This window comes from Lipotes vexillifer, unplaced genomic scaffold (assembly GCF_000442215.2).
Source record: "Lipotes vexillifer unplaced genomic scaffold, Lipotes_vexillifer_v1.1 scaffold564, whole genome shotgun sequence".
Classification (NCBI taxonomy): Eukaryota; Metazoa; Chordata; class Mammalia; order Artiodactyla; family Lipotidae; genus Lipotes; species Lipotes vexillifer.
Window position 1 is genome coordinate 3,009,332 of NW_006787829.1, and position 19,714 is coordinate 3,029,045.

Sequence of the window (19,714 nt, forward strand, 5' to 3'; positions counted from 1 at the left end):
AGAGAAAGTGAAACTCCACCCAGCAATAATTTATTCCTAAAAATAATGCTTCACACATACAAAATCTTATTGTGTACCTTTGCTCCAGTAGAGAACAACAAAACAGGAAGAAAACTAATACTCCTATTTTAGAATTAATCTTGTAGAAATCAGTTCATTGCGTGTGTGTGTGCATGTATGTGTATGTGCCTGCACGTGTGTGTGTATTTGAGAAGGGGTGAAAGCAATCATATTATATTAAAGTAAATGTCACCCTATTTTGCAGTATATTGATTTATTTCAGTTCAGTGGGGCACTTTCAGTAGATACCTTCCTTATGACATTAGTAAATCGTACTTAAGCATTTTTCTCTCTGCTAACTTCAGAAATTCTTGGGCAAAAGGACATTGCTCTGCCCAAACCACACAATCCCATTCACCTTTGTTAAAATGTATATGAAATCATTGGTGTGTTTCTAAATTTCATGAAATAATTTATTTTGAAGAATGTCTTGTGTGTAGCCTAGTGTTTTGATATACACGTCATTCCTCAAAATAAATTATTTTCATTTTTTATAAACAAAATATAACAAACTTCACATACAAAAGGGTTAAAATTTTCCATATATCTAAAAGTCTCTACAGTAATAAAAGTTTATATTAAAAACTATATTAAAAGTTGACATTTCTAATGTATCTCAGAGAACAAAGCTGGCTAAGAACAGCTAAAGGAAGACATAAAATGATAATATCTAATAATATCAAATTGTGATGTTCTATATTTAAATTATTACTACTTCACAACAGTAAAAGAATAGATAAAATTATTGTTTATTCTTAAATTATTCAATAATTCTATGAGTAGAAGCAGGCTTTGGAAGAACAATAATGAATGCGGAAAAATTAACAGATCCATAGGTGTGACTGGTACACCACTGAATGGAAACAAAATATTTCTGAAGACAAAGTTGCCAAGCAAAATAAATATAATGCCATTCCTGTTGTAGGAATGGACACTGTCAGTAAATTCATTAGGAATTGACTTTGATGACCTTTCCACTTTCAGATTAATTCATCATTTTCCTGAGACACATCAATTACCACTCTGTCCATTAACTTTCTGAGAATGACCCATTATGTGACCTGAATGAAGGGAATCAGTTGCCAGAATGACTTAAGAAAACAAGCTTCCAAAACTCTTCATGAGAGGCATGTCGACTAGTCCATGGGGCTTTGCTCAGTCGAATACTGACCACTTTTTCCAATAACATTTCACTCGAAAAATTATTGTTTGCAATGGGAAATACATATACCGCACATCAACAGAATTAAGGCTTCACAAGCACAAGAATCTGTGCCATACATTGAAGAAAGCAAATCAGCCTTTATAGGATAGGTATCATAATTTTTTTTAAAAAATCATTGGGAATTGCAGTTCTACTTTTCTCCATTACAGCAAAATGATGACATATTTTGATAAATATTAGGTTATATGTGTCTGTTTCCTCTTTGGTTGTTTTGTTATGTTTTATCACTTAATGGAGGTCACAAACCCCACTTTTCTTTTCCTTTTCTCTCATTCATCTTTTCTTATCCTCTGTCCTGAAGTTCAAAGAAGTGAACAAAGGGAGAAATGGGACAAGTAAGAGCTCAGAAAGGGATTAGAATTGGTAAAGTACATACAGCTGTTCATTTTTATTTTTTTCTTTTCACTAAGCCCTGGAGAAGATGGTCCTTTCTAACACAGTCCTCCAGGTAGGGTTTTCTCACTCTAAAGGGACCAGCAATATTCAGTGTCTTTAAGGTATTTTACACACAACTCTGTAATTTCTAGATAACCCACAGCAATGCATATTATTCTCATCCATAGAGTTGCAGATTAATTTTGCCTGGTGGCAGTGCAATTTATGTCCTTACCCCTCGCTGAAAAAATCAGTTTTGCATCTATTAACCAAATTCATTTCAGCGTTCCTGGTTGTCCCTTGTCTGATACTTAGATACTTCTCTCAACTGGCTATAACATCTTACTGGTTTCTTCAGGAATGAATGGATTAAATAAAACCTTTCACATGTGTTCATTTTATGTCTGTATGAGATTTATGAGTTTAGCATTTTTTAAATGATTGTATTTAATGATTATTAATTGACTAATATGTTAATCTGATTATGTTATTTGGAGACGTTATTTTACTAATTTAAAATATTTTATTTTATTATTCTTCATAACATGGAAACTCAAAAAGTAGGAGCTAAAAATGTATTAGTAATTTCTTTCCACATTACAGTATGACATGAACACCCTACTTTAGATATGACCATCATTTTTAATACACTTCAAATTTTTAGTGACATTGATCTTGTGAAAGAAAATGAAGAACATTTTTTAACAAATATTTCAGGTAACTGAATTCAAATTTGCTGACTGCCTGGAATATGTTTTTAAAAATATGAAATATTAATGATCCCAACATATGTGTTTCTGTATATTCATAAGTGGATTTTTTTTTAATGTTGTATGGAGATACACAGACTAATGGTCAGGCATCACCAGTACACTTACCTATTGGCTGTGGAGTCAGAGTTTCAAATGTAGCTCTATGGTTCTCCTCTTAAACCACACACTTTGATTCCTTTATGTTTTCCAAAGCTATTCTCAAGCATCTTTGCCATCATTTAAAATGCAGCTTCATTCTGATAAGAGTATCCTCAATACTGCTGCAGAAGGTCCATTATCAGATATCAGTTGCTCTGTTGATTATACTAAAGCCATGGAACAGTGCAACTATTACCCAAAGCAATGACAAACCAAAAGATCCACATGCTGAAGTTGTTCTAGAAAAGTCTGTGGCAGTGGTTTATGCTTTAAAAATAATTTGCTACTACTAGAGTAATAATTTTCTAATCTAGCCATTAAAAATTCAGGTATACTGCTTTTTATCAATTGAAAAAATTGATACACACATAGCCTTAAACATAAGCTATAAAAGCAACTACCAGATGGAGATTTTTGTGATGAAATCACTCGTGTGAGGAAGAATCTTTGTCTTTAAATTAATAGTACAATTTAAAATTGAAAGCCATTTTCTTTAAAAATGCATTCCCTATAATACTAAAGCCAAAAACACTGTAAAAGTCCTCCCCTCCCAAATAAGTAGGATTTATAAAAATTTCATTGAATAATGAGATTGCTAAAACTCAAGAAATTAACAAAATTTATTGATATGGAGATTTCTATGAGCAGCAAGTAGAATTGTATCTGCCACAAATATTTGTTAAATGTGATTAGATGTAAATATAATGTGGTAAGATATCTTACCTCTCTTTTAGAGGCCGATGATGAGTGATGTTTACAGTTGTGTCTCTTATATGCCAGCACCTACTTGCCCATCTCACTCATATATAGTACTTTTATGCATTTAGATATCTGGTAATTCTACCCTATAGAATTACCAGATGTATACATGTATACATACATATACATGTTTCTCCTTTATGGTACTTATGCACATAATTTTATACATATAGATTAGTTTTCATTGAAATATTAAAACCACAATTTAGCTTTGTGTTATAATGACATCTATATTATTCCCTGGCCTTTGGCATGTTCCATATGCAGCTTTGATTCATTTGACATTTGGGGACATCTGAATCTTGATATTTTGACCTGTGGGGATCTCTGTGGCACCAAGGATTTTGACCCACAGCTGCTCCATGACAAGTAATTATTTTGGTTTAAGTGGTGAGTCTGAGTTCTTAATGAAGATTGTAAAAAATTGCTTACACCTCCTCCCAGCCATCAAAATGATATACACTTAGGGAATAGTCTTCTGATTGATGAGCACACCCACTGAGTTGTTCAGACCTTCCAGAATCTTCCCAGTTTCCAAGGTCTGTTCAGTTCTAGGCTAAAAAACTACATTGGTCCCAAAGAGCCCAGGTCTAAACTTAGAGTGGCCTGTTAACAGGACAAGAAATTGGCATATGTACTAGCTCCAAACAGACTCCAATCAGCCCTCATATTTCCTAAATGAGACACTTTATGCTATAACAGTTTGATATAACTAGAAAGGCATCAAAGTGGAATAGAGTGAATTACTTCTTTATCTGAGTTCCCATTCCACTTTACTCTTAGCAATCATCACAATGTAATACTGATAATAATTTATGTGTATATTGTTACACATAGATATATTGTGTATATCTCCCGTGACAGACTCTAAGCCCATGCTAGGCAGGGGTAAAGACTCATTCATCTTGGGACTCCCCTGGTGGTGCAGTGGTTAAGAATCTGCCTGCCAATGCAGGGGACACAGGTTCGAACCCTAGTCCGGGAAGATCCCACATGCTGCAGAGCAACTAAGCCTGTGAACCACAACTACTGAGCCTGCACTCTAGAGCCCACGAGCCACAACTACTGAGCCTGCGTGCCACAACTACTGAAGCCCACGCGCCTAGAGCCCATGATCTGCAACAAGAGAAGCCACCACAGCGCACCGCAACGAAGAGTAGCCCCCACTCGCCGCAACTAGAGAAAGCCTGCGCACAGCAATGAAGACCTAACGCAGCCAAAAATAAATGAAAAAAAAATTTATTCATCTTCACATCACCAGCATCTAGAGCAGTGACTGACACAGAGTATAATATAAATAAATGCTTGTTCTGTTCAAGTGAACCAAAGGGAAACAGATATATTGATGACCAAAACTTGTTCCATAATCGAAACAATTGTGCTTTCACAATGGCAATCTGCAAAAATTTCTCTACAGATTTATCAGTTGTGTACATGTCAGAACCATACACCATTACGGATGGTTTATGAATCTGTATAATAGAAAATTATGATCACTGACCATAACAGTTAACTTTAGATATTTGCATTGCCAAGTCATGAAACACTAATCCAATTTAATCTTGCATTTGCAATAAATCCCTAAAATCACAAAGAATAAGGAAAAGTAATATAGAATTCAATTTTTCTGCCCATTTAGCTATTAGAGCTCATATGAGTATGAACTACTTACATAACTCAAAGATATGAACTTTTCAAACTCACTTTTAACTCACTGTTAAAGGAATTGAGTGAAAAAAATAGAATTGTGCATTAAGGTACTATAGATACTTTCATGGAAGAAATAGAAATAGAAACAAAACTGTATATGTTTTGTAGCATATTGACACTAAAACACATAAATTACAACTGCCACTAAGAGAATATTTTAAAAGTCTAAAAACCATTTATCAAAAATATCCCATCCATAGCAGTAATTATGTCTGTTGGCTTTAGGACAAAACAATTCCAAAACAACCTAAATTTCCCAAAGTCTAAATTTGAATTTAATTCTGGTTTTAACATTTATGTCATAGCCTATAAAGGCTATTTGTAACACGATGTGTTTAATTGACTCAAAAATAATTTTTCTGAGACTAACTAAAAAGAAACCAAATAGGAGTGAACCAGCTACATTTAAATGTTTATGCAGATACTTACCATAGCTACTGACAAATGCTTATTACATAGTTGCCCAAACTAATGGAGAAATATACTCATTGAAAATAAGATTAGTTACGTGGAAAATTGAGACAAAGCTACAACAGGAAACCAAACACACAAAGGTTCATCCCTTACTTCATGTTTTTCTTCCTTTTGAAAAGCTTGAAACTCTCAGATTTGTCATATTCTAACATCTTCATACAAAATTTGTCACACTCTCTTTTCCTATCATGAACATTTTATATATCTCTTTTATATTACAATGGGAAAAGATCAAACTATCAGATATGAGATAGTACAAAAGAAAATATTCAGATTTGAGGTATGTGAAAGTTAAAGCAGCATCTACGAGACATCAGGGCAGGAATATACAGAAAGTGAGAACATCTGCTTCCAAAGAGTACCCATACCTTGTTTTTTTCCTGTAGTTCAATTTGTGATTTCTTGAAATCAGGACCTTGAGAGTTTGCAATTAATCTATTTTTCCTATCCAGGAGCTCTTCCATGTCTTTCACCTGGAACTTTAGCCTTCTATTTTCTCTCTCCAGTCCTAGTTTTTCTGTTTCAAGTATCTCCCTCTTGTCCCACTCGGATGTATTTTCAGCCTGCAATCTCTCTAGCTAAACACAGAAAACACAGAAAAGCAACATGTAGCATTTGTAATTGCCAAAAGACCAGGCACCCATCAAACAGGCGTCCACTAAGAAAGGTTCATGGATATGTCCATTTATACAATTTTTAAAAAGAAAACTCTATTTGTCTGAAAAGTTGAGGACAACACAAAAGTCCTAAGACCAGATCATGCCCTAGATAAATACACCTGCCTTCTTGGTTATGGCACTATTTCTATAACCAAACAGACCATATTGTCAAATAAATACATTAAGTGAAAAACTGATAATATTTTGTCAATAATCTCCACTCAATTGATGAATATTTATCAGTTTAGAAGGCACAAAATCATTTCTTGGGCAATTCTGGTTGGATGGATATAGTTCATGTATTCATTTACTCATTCATTCAGTTATTTACTATAGCTTTCAACTTGTAGGCACTGCAAATAAAGACAAGTGAATGTAATAAAATATCATAAGTGCCATGATTAAAGTACTATACAATATAATCAAACTCACCTGAGTGAATGGCCAATTTGATTTTTCAGGGAATAGAGGTTGGCAACATGATTAAAATATGAGGTATTTTTAAACTATTTGTTATGGATAAAAATTGAAAATTACTTATTTTTACACTTAGTTTTAAATGGCTTGATGGCAAAGTATTGAACAGTATTATACTATTTTAAAGTAATTCTCATGACATTTTAAATTCTAAAAGAGAAGTCAACATTAAGAAACTGTTAGACTTCAATAATATCTTTGGAAATTAATTCTGATTAAAAAAGTCTAAAAACTGCTTTTTCATACACATATAATTGTGCCATTATTGTCGAAAATGTTCTGTTCCCAAATCTAAGTGAGGCTTTAGCTTCTGAAAAACAAGAAATTAAAATTACATTGTTGGCACTAGACCTTGTTTATCAATTAAATATAATAAACTAAGGGATCAAATTTTAGATGACGTGATTTGACATTTGGGATGCCTGTTTGGGATATGAGGTGAAAGCAGTATTTCAAAATGCAATTTAGAACATGACATGTCTTTAATTATTAAGATTAATGCTTAACCTTTTTGGCTAATATCACATCACTTATCAGAATGAAAATAATAAAGTTGTAATAAAAGTCATCAACTTAGTGATGAAAAATTAATTTTAGGAGAATAAACGTACTCTTGGTCAAAGACAAATACGATGCTATGTCAAGTCTTTGTAAAATTTTAGGCATTTAAAAGAAATTGCTGAAGTCAGTTTTAAACCTAATAACAGATAAGAGGCACAAATAGGATTTTAAATAAGTAATAGATGGTTTGAATGAGTAAACTCTAAATTAAAAAAGAATAATTGAAGAAAGGAATTATATTAACAGTAATGACAACAAAGCTTAAATAATGATGTGTGATTATTTACTATTTGAAGATTTTTAGTGACATACCAATTATCTGATAAATTTAGGTATACAACACATATCAAAAAAAAGTAAAGGTTTTGTGAAAATTGGATCATAAATATTATTAGCAGCTTTATTTTTGATTTCATTTTTCAAAATTCTTTCTTGTAAGATTATTCTTTTCTAAGAATCATACGAAAATCTACCACCTTAAAAGCCATTCAATTAAATGCAAGTTAAAATGATGAAAGAAAGATCAGGTAATATTTTAAACTTTCAGGGATTTTTGTAAGCAATTCTAATAACTAATCAAACTGAAATGGAATTCCATTGATTTGCTTCCAATGATCAAGAGAAACATTCTAGAACATTTTAGTTCTAACTCTAATATGTTATGAATTTTAACTAATAGTGGGTACTACTCTTAAATGAATTTCAGGTAATACAGGAATTATTGAAAAATATTTTCTAAAAACTTTTAATGTAGAAGTATATTCTAGCCAGAGTAAAAACACTAAAACATTTGTAGATTTAATGACCTCCAATTTTATGAATATTAAACATTGAGAAAATATATAAATATCCAACTATTCAGCTGTTTAACACATATTTATTGAGCATCTTTCAGGCACTGGATATACTATTGTCAAAATACAAGTATATATATAAGTATAGATTGGGCAGCATCTTGTAAAGGAGAAAACCCCTGGATGCTATGGGAAAGACCTGCAGTAAATTAAGTAATCAGAGGAGGTTATTTGAAGAAACAATACTTAAGCTGAGACCTGAAGTTTAAGAAGGCAGAGAGGCAGAATCAAGCTAGGAGTATCTCAATAAAGGGAAGTAGGAAATAGGTTTGAACATTATAAGATCCAACAGTCCAATCATGAAGTATTAAGAGTTCAGGAGGATAAGTATGAAAACAAGTAGTCACTGATGCTTAAAAGCAAGGGTGAATTTAAGAATCGTTTGAGTTTCTTGTGAAAAAATGTAATATTGTGATTATTCCCAAGGATGAAATATTGGGTCATTTACTTTATTTATATAGGTATATATGTATGTGTTTATGTATTTGCTTCCTTCCTTCCTTCCTTCCTTCCAGTTTTACTGAGATATGATTGACATACAGCACTGTACACATTTAAGGTGTGCAGTGTAACGATTCAGTAATTTCTAAACATATTCATCTATAAGCTCGATCTTCACGAATTGCCATTGCTTGATACTGCTGAAAGGACATCAATGATAGACTGCAGTGAACTCGATAACTAGAACGTAAGTTTTATGAAACCAGAACCGTGTCATTTTGCTCATCAGCCTGGCACCTGACACGTGCTGTGTCAGTGCTTCATAAGGACCTGTTGAAGGAAGAACATACATACTGGTAGTCTCCAGGAAAAAGCTCCTCTGTATTTCAATTACAACAATTGGGCACAAAGTGAAATTAAGATAGCATCCTAGAAGAGCCAGTTATTTACTCACCATTACTTAATGTCAATAGAATTTCTCAGTACATTTACTCTTAACTCTTATTAATGCTGTCACGGCTGCGTTGCATTTTGTGATAGGTAAATACAGTGAGGTAAAGAGAGGATTTTCAGTAAAATGACCTAGAATTGAGTCCCAATTCTTTTTATCCTGAGAGCCTCTATTTTTCATTTATAAAATATGGAAAATATTTCCTACAGCTTAGTGTTATGAGACAGGAATTATTTAGGGAAAATAGTTATTAAACTTTCAAACTCAACACAAATATTTCCTGTCATAAATATGTTTTCTAAAGAACAAAACATACCAACAGCCAATTCAAGTAATGACAGGTGAAATAGTGTATTATTTTTCATCATGCTTTATCAAAATGGCATCTTGTAAATGGACCTTTTCAACGGGGAAAAACCCCAACAGAACGCACAATATGGCGTTCTGCAGGCCAGTGAAGTGCCGCCTAAAAACAATGTGCATGTTCCAGTAATTGATTGCAAATATTCAGAATTTTCATTTCAGACAAGTCAGCTATAAAACCTCATTACAAGCACTGTGATTTTGGAAATAAGAGGTAAAAAGCAGGAAGCTTGTTATTTCCTAGCAGTAGGAGATGATTACCCTTTTACTGAGGACCTAATCTATTCCTGGTAAAGAGCTATATAGGTTATTTCTTATCCTTACAATAATCCTGTAAATTTGTATGTGCTACACAGGAGGAAACTGGAGTTCTAAGATTAGAAGTAATTCTCAAGGTGGGCAAAGAGTCCAAGCCATGGTTCACCTAAGGTGTCTCTCTGATTCCAGTCGTGAGTTCACTCCACCCGCACCACGCTAACAGATAGCCACTGATGTATGCATGTCCCCTTGCCATAGCAGTCAACACACTCTGAATCCATCGTACTACACTGCAGCAAAGATTTTGTTGATGTTTTTCTTTGGTTTTGATATATTTTGGGGATTTTGATCCTTGCTTCGTTGCAAATTAACTCAGGAGAAGTGATTCTGTAGACTCACATTCAAAAGTCTGGAAACTGGGCTTCCCTGGTGGCGCAGTGGTTGAGAGTCCGCCTGCTGATGCGGGGGACACGGGTTCGCGCCCCGGTCCGGGAGGATCCCACATGCCGCGGAGCGGCTGGGTCCGTGAGCCGTGGCTGCTGAGCCTGCGCGTCTGGAGCCTGTGCTCCACAACGGGAGAGGCCACAACAGTGAGAGGCCCACCTACCGCAAAAAAAAAAAAAAAAAAAGTCTGGAAACTGAAACCTAAATGCAGTGTGCATATTGCTGATGCCACCCCTCCCCCTCCCCTGGATCTTTTAACACTCGTCCTCTAACCGTGTCGTGGAATCACAAATAAGAAGTGTGGACACCTCCTCCTAAATCAGTCTACATCCCTCCTGTCCACAGTTAACTATAGCTCAGTGATAGCTCACTCCTTCTTTTACCAAAAGTCAACAGAGCAATGACTAATTTTAGTAATAGGTACTGTCATGTGTATTTTAGTTGCTTTAATTTCACTTAAAATCCTTGGAGGATTTCTAAAAGTAAGGAGTCCTAGAACTAATTTGAAACTAAATGTATGTCAAACGTAAATACAGGGAGAGGGATCCACATGCAGAAACAATTACTCTAGACACTAAACCTGAAGATAAATTAACCCAAAATGGATCACAGACCTGAATGTAAAGTACAAAACTATAAAACTCATAGAAGATAGATAGCCTAGGAGAAAATCTAGATGACCTTCCGTTTGGTGATGACTCTTTAGATACATCACCAAAGGCATGATCCATGAACGAAATAATTGATAAGCTAGACTTCATTAAAATTAAAAACTGCTCTAGAAAGACAATGTCAAGAGAAAGAGAAAACAAGCCACAGACAAAAAAAATTTGCAAAATATATCTAATAAAGAACTGTTATCCAAAATATACCAATAACTATGTAAATTCAACAATAAGGAAACAAACAACCCAACTAAAAATGGGCCCAAGTCTTATGGATAACAGACATCTCACCAAAGAAGGTATACAGATATCAAATAAGCATATGAAAAGATGTTCCACATCATATGTCATCAGGAAAGTGCAAACTAAAACAATGAGAGGGGTGGAGTCAAGATGGCGGTGTGGGAAGATGCAGAGTTAACATCTTCCCACAACTAGGGTGCCTGCTGGCTGCTGGTGGGTGACTCTGATGCCCAAGGAGAAGGGAGGGACCCCAAAGTGAACTGGTAGGATGTAGTAGGACTGAGGGGGGAGGAGAAATGGAAGCCAAACAGGATTGGCGCCCCTGAGGCCAGAGAGATTAGGAGAGGCAGGTGGGAGGGACCCTCCCAGACGGGAGGAGCAGGAGAGGAGAGGAGGGCGTTTGCACCACCCACTCGAGCCCAGGAAGCCTGCTGGGCTCCCAGGTGAGGTCCACTGCCCTCTGAGACCAGGGGTGGGGGGCACACCTGGGCACCTTCTGTTCCTTGAGCCTAAGCCCCACCCCCCCAGAGCTCCCAGGGCCTTTTCCAGCCCTGGGGGTCTTAAGCATTGGCTTTGCCCACCACCCAAATCTCCTCCTTGCTTAGGCCCCGCCCTCCACAGCCAAGGCCTCCCCCCCCCTTTTTTTTTCTTTTCCCTCCTCCTCTTTTTTACTATTGTAGTACTTATGTACCTTCCAGTTGTTGATTCATCTATATCTTTATTTTTATATTCTTTTTAACATATCTGTTAGTTTCCTAGTCTAATTTTATTTGTTTACTTTATTATTGTTCTTTTTTTTTTTGCTGCCCACGTGGCTTGTGGGATCGTGGTTCATGAGCCCAGAGTCAGGCCAAAGCTCCTGTGGTGGGAGCTCTGAGTCTGAACCACTGGACTAGCAGAGAACCTCAGAACCCAGGGAATATTCATCGGAGTGAGGTCTCACGGAGTTCCTCATCTCAGCATCAAGACCCAGCTCTACCCAATAGCTTACAAACTTCAGTGTTGGAAGTCTCAAGCCAAACAACCAGTAAGACAGGAACACAATCCCACTCATAAAATAAATTTAAAAAAATGAGATGGCAAAAATAATGTCACAAATGAAGGAGCAAGGTAAAACCTATAAGACCAAATAAATGAAGAGGAAATAGGCAATCTACCTGAAAAAGAATGCAGGATAATGATAGTAAAGATGATCCAGACTCTCAGAAATAGAATGGAGGCACTGACTGAGAAAATATAAGAAATGTTTAACAAAGATCTGGAGGAACTAAAGAACAAACAAAGAAGAGCAGCACAATAACTAAAATGAAAAATACACAACAAGGAATCAATAACAGAATAACTGAGGCAGAAGAACGAATAACTGTTCTGGAAGACAAAATGGTGGAAATAACTGCCGAGGAACAGAATAAAGAAAAAAGAATGAAAAGAATTGAAGACAATCTCAGAGACATCTGGGACAACACTAAACACACTAATATTCTAATTATAGAGGTCCCAGAAGAAGAGAAAAAGAAAGGGTCTGAGAAAATATTTGAAGAGATTATAGTTGAAAACTTCCCTAACATGGGAAAGGAAATAGTTACCCAAGTCCAGGAAGCACACAGAGTCCCATACAGGATAAACCCTAGGAAAAACACACCAAGACACATATTAATCCAACTAAGAAAAATTAGTCAAAGAAAGAATATTAAAAGAGGCAAGGGAAAAACAAAAAATAACATACAGTGTAATACCCATAAGGTTATCAGCTGATTTTTCAGTAGAAACTCTAGAAGCCAGAAGGGAATAGCAGGATATACTTAAAGTGATAAAAGAGAAAAACCTACAACCAAGATTACTCTACCCAGCAAGGATCTCATCCAGATTCGATGGAGAAGTCAAAAGTTTTAAGACAAGCAAAAGCTAAGAGAATTCAGCACCACCAAACCAGCTTTAAAACAAATGCCAAAGAAACTTATCGAAGTGGGAAACACAAGAGAAGAAAAAGACCCACAAAAACAAACCCAGAACAATTAAGAAAATGGTAATAGGAACATACATATGGATAATAACCTTGAATGTAAATGGATTAAATGCCCCAACCAAAAGACACAGACTGGCTGAATGGATACAAAATCAAGACCCATATATATGCAATCTACAAGAGACCCAATTCAGATCTAGGGACATATACAGACTGAAAGTGAAGGGATGGAAAAAGATACTCCAAGAAAATGAAAATAAAAAGAAAGCTGGAGTAGCAATACTCATATCAGATAAAACAGCCTTTAAAATAAAGGCTGTTACAATAAAATAAAGACAGTTACAAGAGATAAGGAGGGATACTACATAATGATCAAAGGATCAATCCAAGAAGAAGACATAACAATTATAAATGTTTATGCACCCAACATAGGGACACCTCAATACATAAGGCAAATGCTAACAACCATGAAAGGAGAAATCGACAGTAACACATTAATAGTAGGGGACTTTAACACCCCACTTACACCAATGGACAGATCATACAAACAGAAAATAAATAAGGAAACACAAGCTTTAAATGACACAATAGACCAGATAGATCTAATTGATATTTATAGAACATTCCACCCAAAAGTGACAGAATACACTTTCTTCTCAAATGCGCACAGAACATTCTCCAGTATAGATCACATCTTGGGTCACAAATCAAGCCTTGGAAAATTTAAGAAAACTGAAATCATATAAAGCATCTTTTCTGACCACAATGCTATGAGATTGGAAACCAGTTACACAAAAAAAACTAAGAAACACAAATATATGGAGGTTAAACAGTGCGCTACTAAATAACCAAGAGATCACTGAAGAAATCAAAGAAGAAATTTAAAAATACATAAAAACAAATGACAACGAAAACACGATGACCCAAAACCTATGGGATGCAGCAAAAGCAGTTCTAAGAGGGAACTTTACAGCAATTCAATCTCACCTCAAGAAACAAGAAAAATCTCAAATAAACAATCTAAACTTACACTTAAAACAACTAGAGAAAGAAGAACAAAGAAAACCCGAAGTCAGTAGAAGGAAAGAAATCATAAAGATCAGAGCAGAAATAAATGAAATAGAAATGAAGAAAACAATAGCAAAGATCAATAAAACTAAAAGCTTGTTCTTTGAGAAATTAAACAAAATTGATAAACCCTTAGCCAGACTCATCAAGAAAAAAAGGGAGAAAACTCAAATCAATGGAATTAGAAATGAAAAATGAGAAATCACAATTGACACTGCAGAAATACAAAGAATTATAACAGACTACTAAAAACAACTATATGCCAATAAAATGGACAATCATGAAGAAATGGACAAATTTTGGGAAAGGTACAATTTTCCAAGACTGAACCAGGAAGAATTAGAAAATATACCTATCACAAGTAATGAAATCGAAACCATAATTTAAAATCTTCCAACAAACCAAAGTCCAGGACCAGATGGCTTCACAGGTGAATTCTATCAAACATTTAGAGAAGAGATAACAACCAACCTTTTCAAACTCTTCCAAAAAATTGCAGAGAGAGAAACACTCCCAAATTCATTCTATGAAGCCACAATCACCCTGATACCAAAACCAGAAAAAGATATCACAAGAATAGAAAATTACAGACCTATATCACTGATGAACATAGATGCAAAATTCCTGAACAAAATACTGGCAAACAGAATCCAACAGCACATTAAAAGGACAATACACCATGATCAAGTGGGATTTATCCTAGGGATGCAGGCATTCCTCAACACTCAAATCAATCAATGGGATACACCACATTAACAAATTAAGGAATAAAAACCATATTATCAGGCTTCCCTAGTGGCGCAGTGGTTGAGAGTCCGCCTGCTGATGCTAGGGGACACGGGTTCGTGCCCCGGTCCGGGAAGATTCCCACATGCCGTGGAGCGGCTCGGCCCATGAGCCACGGCCACTGAGCCTGCGCGTCTGGAGCCTGTGCTCCGCAATGGGAGAGGCCACAACAGCAATCAATGTGATAAACCATATTAACAGACTGAAGAAGAAAAACCATAGGAAAATCTCAATAGATGCAGAAAAAGCTTTTGACAAAATTCAGCACCCATTTATGATGAAAACTCTCCAGAAAGTGGGCATAGAGGGAACCTGCCTCAACATAATAAAGGCCATATACGACAAACCCACAGCAAGCATCATAGTCAATGGTGAACAACTGTAAGCATATCCACTAAGATCAGGAACAAGACAAGGATGTCCTCTCTTGCCACTCTTATTCAACATAGTTTTGGAAGTCCTAGTCACAGCAATCAGAGAAGAAAAAGAAATAAAAGGAATAAAAATTGGAAAAGAAGAAGTAAAACTGTCACTGTTTGCAGATGACATGATACTATACATAGAAAATCCTAAAGATGCCACCAGAAAACTACTAGAACTAATCAATGAATTTAGGAAGGTTGCAGGATACAAAATTAATGCACAGAAATGTCTTACCAACAATGAAAAATCAGAAAGAGAAATTAAGGAAACACTCCAATTTACCACTGCAACAAAAAGAATAAGATACCTAGGAATAAACCTGCCTAAGGAGGTGAAAGACTTGTACTTAGAAAACTATAAAACACTGATGAAAGAAATCAAAGATGACATAAACAGATGGAGAAATATACCATGTTCTTGTATTGGAAGCATCAATATTGTGAAAATGACTATACTACCCAAAGCAATCGACAGATTTAATGCAATCCCTATCAAACTACCAATGGCATTCTTCACTGAATTAGAACCAAAAAGTTTATAATTCATATGGAAACACAAAAGACCCCAAATAGCCAAAGCAATCTTGAGAAAGAAAAATGGAGCTGGAAGAATTAGGCTCCCTGATTTCAGACTATACTACAAAGCTACAGTAATCAAGACAGCATGGTACTGGCACAGAAACAGAAATATAGATCAATGGTACAGAATAGAATGCCCAGAGATAAACCCACGCACATATGGGCACCTAATTTACGACAAAGGAGGCAAGGATAGACAGTGGAGAAAGGACAGCCTCTTCAATTAGTGGTGCTGGGAAAACTGGACAGCTACATGTAAAAGAATGAAATTAGAACACTACCTAACACCATACATAGAAATAAACTCCAAATGGATTAAAGACTTAAATGTAAGACCAGGCACTATAAAACTCTTAGAGGAAAACATAGGAAAAACACTCTTTGACATAAACCACAGCAAGATCATTTTTGACCCACCTCCTAGAGTAACAGAAATAAAAACAAAAATAAACTTAATGGGACTTAATTAAACTTAAAAGCTTTTGCACAGCAAAGGAAACCAGAAACAAGACAAAAAGACAACACTCAGAATGGGAAAAAATATTTGCAAATGAAACAACAGACAAAGGATTAACCTCCAAAATATACAAACAGCTCATGGAGCTCAATATCAAAAAAACAAACAATGCAGCTAAAAAATGGGCAGAAGGCCTAAATAAACATTTTACCATGGAAGAAATACAGGTGGCCAAGAGGCACATGAAAAGATGCTCAACATCACTAATTATTAGAGAAATGGAAATCAAAACTACAATGAGGTATCACCTCACGCCAGTCAGAATGTCCATTATCAAAAAATCTAGAAACAATAAATGCTGGAAAGGGTGTGGTGAGAAAGGAACCCTCCTGCACTGTTGGTGGTAATGTAAATTGATACAACTACTATGGAAAACAGTATGGAGATTACTTAAAAAAATAAAATTAGAACTACCATATGACCCAGCATTCCCACTGCAGGGCATATACCCTGAGAAAAGCATAATTTAAAAAGAGACACATACCACAGTGTTCATTGCAGCACTATTTACAATAGCCAGGACATGGAACCAACCTAAATGTCCATCAACAGATGAATGGATAAGGAAGATGTGGTACTTATATACAATGGAATATTACTCAGCCATAAAAAGAAACAAAATTGAGTTATTTGTAATGAGGTGGATGGACCTAGAGTCTGTCATACAGAGTGAAGTAAGGCAGAAAGAGAAAAACAAATACCGTATGCTACTACATATATATGGAATCTAAAAAAAAAAAAACAACAAGGTACCGATGAACCTAGTTTCAGGGCAGCAATAAAGAGGTAGACATAGAGAATGGACTTGAGGACATGGCTGGGAGGGCAAAAGCTGGGGCGAAGTGAGAGTAGCATAGACATATATCCACTACCAAATGGAAAATAGTTGGCTGGTGGGAAGCAGCAGCATAGCACAGGAAGATCGGCTCCATCACGGCTTTGCAGTGACATAGAGGACTGGGAGAGGGAGGATTGAGGGATGCTCAAGAGGGAGGGTATATGGGGACCTGTGTATGCATATGGCTGATTCGCTTTGTTGTGCAACAGAAACTAACATAGTATTGTGAAGCAATTATACTCCAATAAAAATCTATTTAAATTTTTTTAAAATTAAAAACTAAATATTTCCTGCAAAAACTAAAATAAATAAATAAATAAAACAATGAGATACAACTACACAGCTGTTAGAATGGCTGAAATACAGAACACTGACAACACCAAATGCTGGTGAAGATGTGGAGCAGTGGGAACACTCAGTCATTGCTGGTGGGAAGGCAAACAGCACAGCTATGTTGAAACAGTTTGGTGGTTTCTTACAAAACTAAGCATATTCTTACTATGCTATCTAGTAATCGAGCTCCTGGCTATTTACCCAAAGGAGTTGAAAACATATGTCCACATAAAAACCTGCACACGGATGTTTATGGCAGCTTTGTTCATAATTGCCCAAACTTGAAGCAACCAAGATGTCCTCCAGTAGATGAATGGATACAATGTAATATGTCCACACAATGGAATATTGTTCAGCACTAAAAGGAAATTAACTATCAAGCCATGAAAAGATATGGAAGAAGCTTAAATGCATATTACTAAGAGAAATAAGCCATCTGAAAAGGCTGTACTCTGTATGATTCTAACTATATAACATCCTGGAAAAGGCAAAGTTAGACATTAAAAATATTAGAGGTTGCCAGAAGTTGCAGGGAGGAAAGGGGAAAGGTGAGAGTAGGGAAGGATATATAGGTGGAGCACAGAGGATTTTTAGGGCAGTGAAAATACTCTGTATGATACTATAGTGATAGATACATATCATTATACGTTTGTCCAAATCCATATAATGTACAACACCAATAGTGAACCTTAATGTACACTATGGACTTTGGGTATTAATGTTGTGTCAATGTAGGTTCATCATTTGTAACAAATGTACGACTCTGTAGGGGATGTTGAAAATGGGAGCGTCTATGGTGGAGGGCATATGGGAAATCTCTGTAGCTTCTCCTCAATTTTGTGGTAAACCTAAAACTTCTTTAAAAAATAAAGTTTAAAAAAAAATTTAAAGAGAGGGTTTCCCTGGTGGCGCAGTAGTTAAGAATCCACCTGCCAGTGCAGGGGACACAGGTTTGAACCCTGGTCTGGGTAGATCCCACACACCGCGGAGCAACTAAGCCCATGGGTCACAACTACTGAGCCTGAGCTCTAGAGCCCATGAGCCACAACTGCTAAGCCTGTGTGCCACAACTACTGAAGCCCACACTCCTAGAGTCTGTGCTCCGCAACAAGAGAAGGCACTGCAATGAGAAGCCTGCACACCGCAACAAAGAATAGCCCCTGCTCGCCACAAGTAGAGAAAGCCTGTGCACAGCAACAAAGACCCAATGCAGCCAAAAATAAAATTAAATAAATAAATTTATTTAAAAAAATTTAAAGATAAACTATTTATATTTTGGATACTCATCTTCTCTCAGATATATGTCTTGCAAATATTTCCTCCTAGTTTTTGGCTTATGTTTTAGTTATCTTAGCAGTATATTTCACATAGTAAAAGTTTAAATTTTAATAAAGTCCAAATTAACTTTTTTTAATAAAAAAGGAGGCCAAAACTTGTATCTCAGATTGAACATGAATCAAAAGCAATGCAAATTTAAAAAGGACAATGCATCTATGTCTAAATGAGTCAGTATATGTTATAGCAAGAGAATGACAAGAGAAATGTATTCATAAAAGCTTTACTGATGCCCTGGTAGAGAACACTTATAAATTTCCAAGTAAACCTCTAAATGGTTATTTTGGACCCTTGATTTTGCAACAGCCAGGCAGTCTCAAAAATTCTTAGTGGTGTTACAAAATTTCATAGGCAAATATTTTCCTCATTTCCATGTAGAAGTTAATAATCGTCTATATATAGCTTAGTAACTATTAAGATAAAAAATATGAATGAACACATTGCTATTATCCCAAATGATTTTAACTGTTTTGTGAGTTTGTCCAAAACAGTCAGAGAAAAGCTTTAACGTAAAATGAGAACAGTGAAATATGCTTTCCTGCAACTCTCCTGCCAAACTTTTATATGCTGCAGTGGATTTCTTATAAACTTAGTAAGATGTGAAGTACACACCTTTACAAAGGCAGTACTTACAGAATTTGAGAAGTGAAGAACAGCAGAGGTTTTAAAATGTGGATCTTGCTGCAGAGATAATAGGAACCAGAGCTTTATATATTATATATGTAACAGGAATTAATTTTGCCACTCACTAACTACAACCTCAAGTGTGCTCTACTACTAGGAAAAACTGTAAATGTAAAATGCTTAATAAGATCTGCATCAGGAAATTAAGCAAACCATAAAGAGTAGACCCTCTTTATTTCCAGAATCTCTCTTAAAAGTAATTTTAAAAGTAGACAAATTGGGGGCTTTCCTGGTGGCCCAGTGGTTGGGAGTCCAC

The 19,714-nt window shown here is 35.7% G+C and overlaps 1 protein-coding gene across 1 annotated transcript in view; it reads right to left on the bottom strand.

Moving 5' to 3' along the window:
* Positions 1-19,714, bottom strand: part of CCDC102B (coiled-coil domain containing 102B) — a 187,596-nt gene that overhangs the window by 118,427 nt on the left and 49,455 nt on the right. Inside the window, exon 5 of the mRNA XM_007460867.1 lies at positions 5,883-6,092. Coding sequence (XP_007460929.1) covers positions 5,883-6,092 — 210 coding nt within the window. The remainder of the gene's footprint in view (positions 1-5,882; positions 6,093-19,714) is intronic.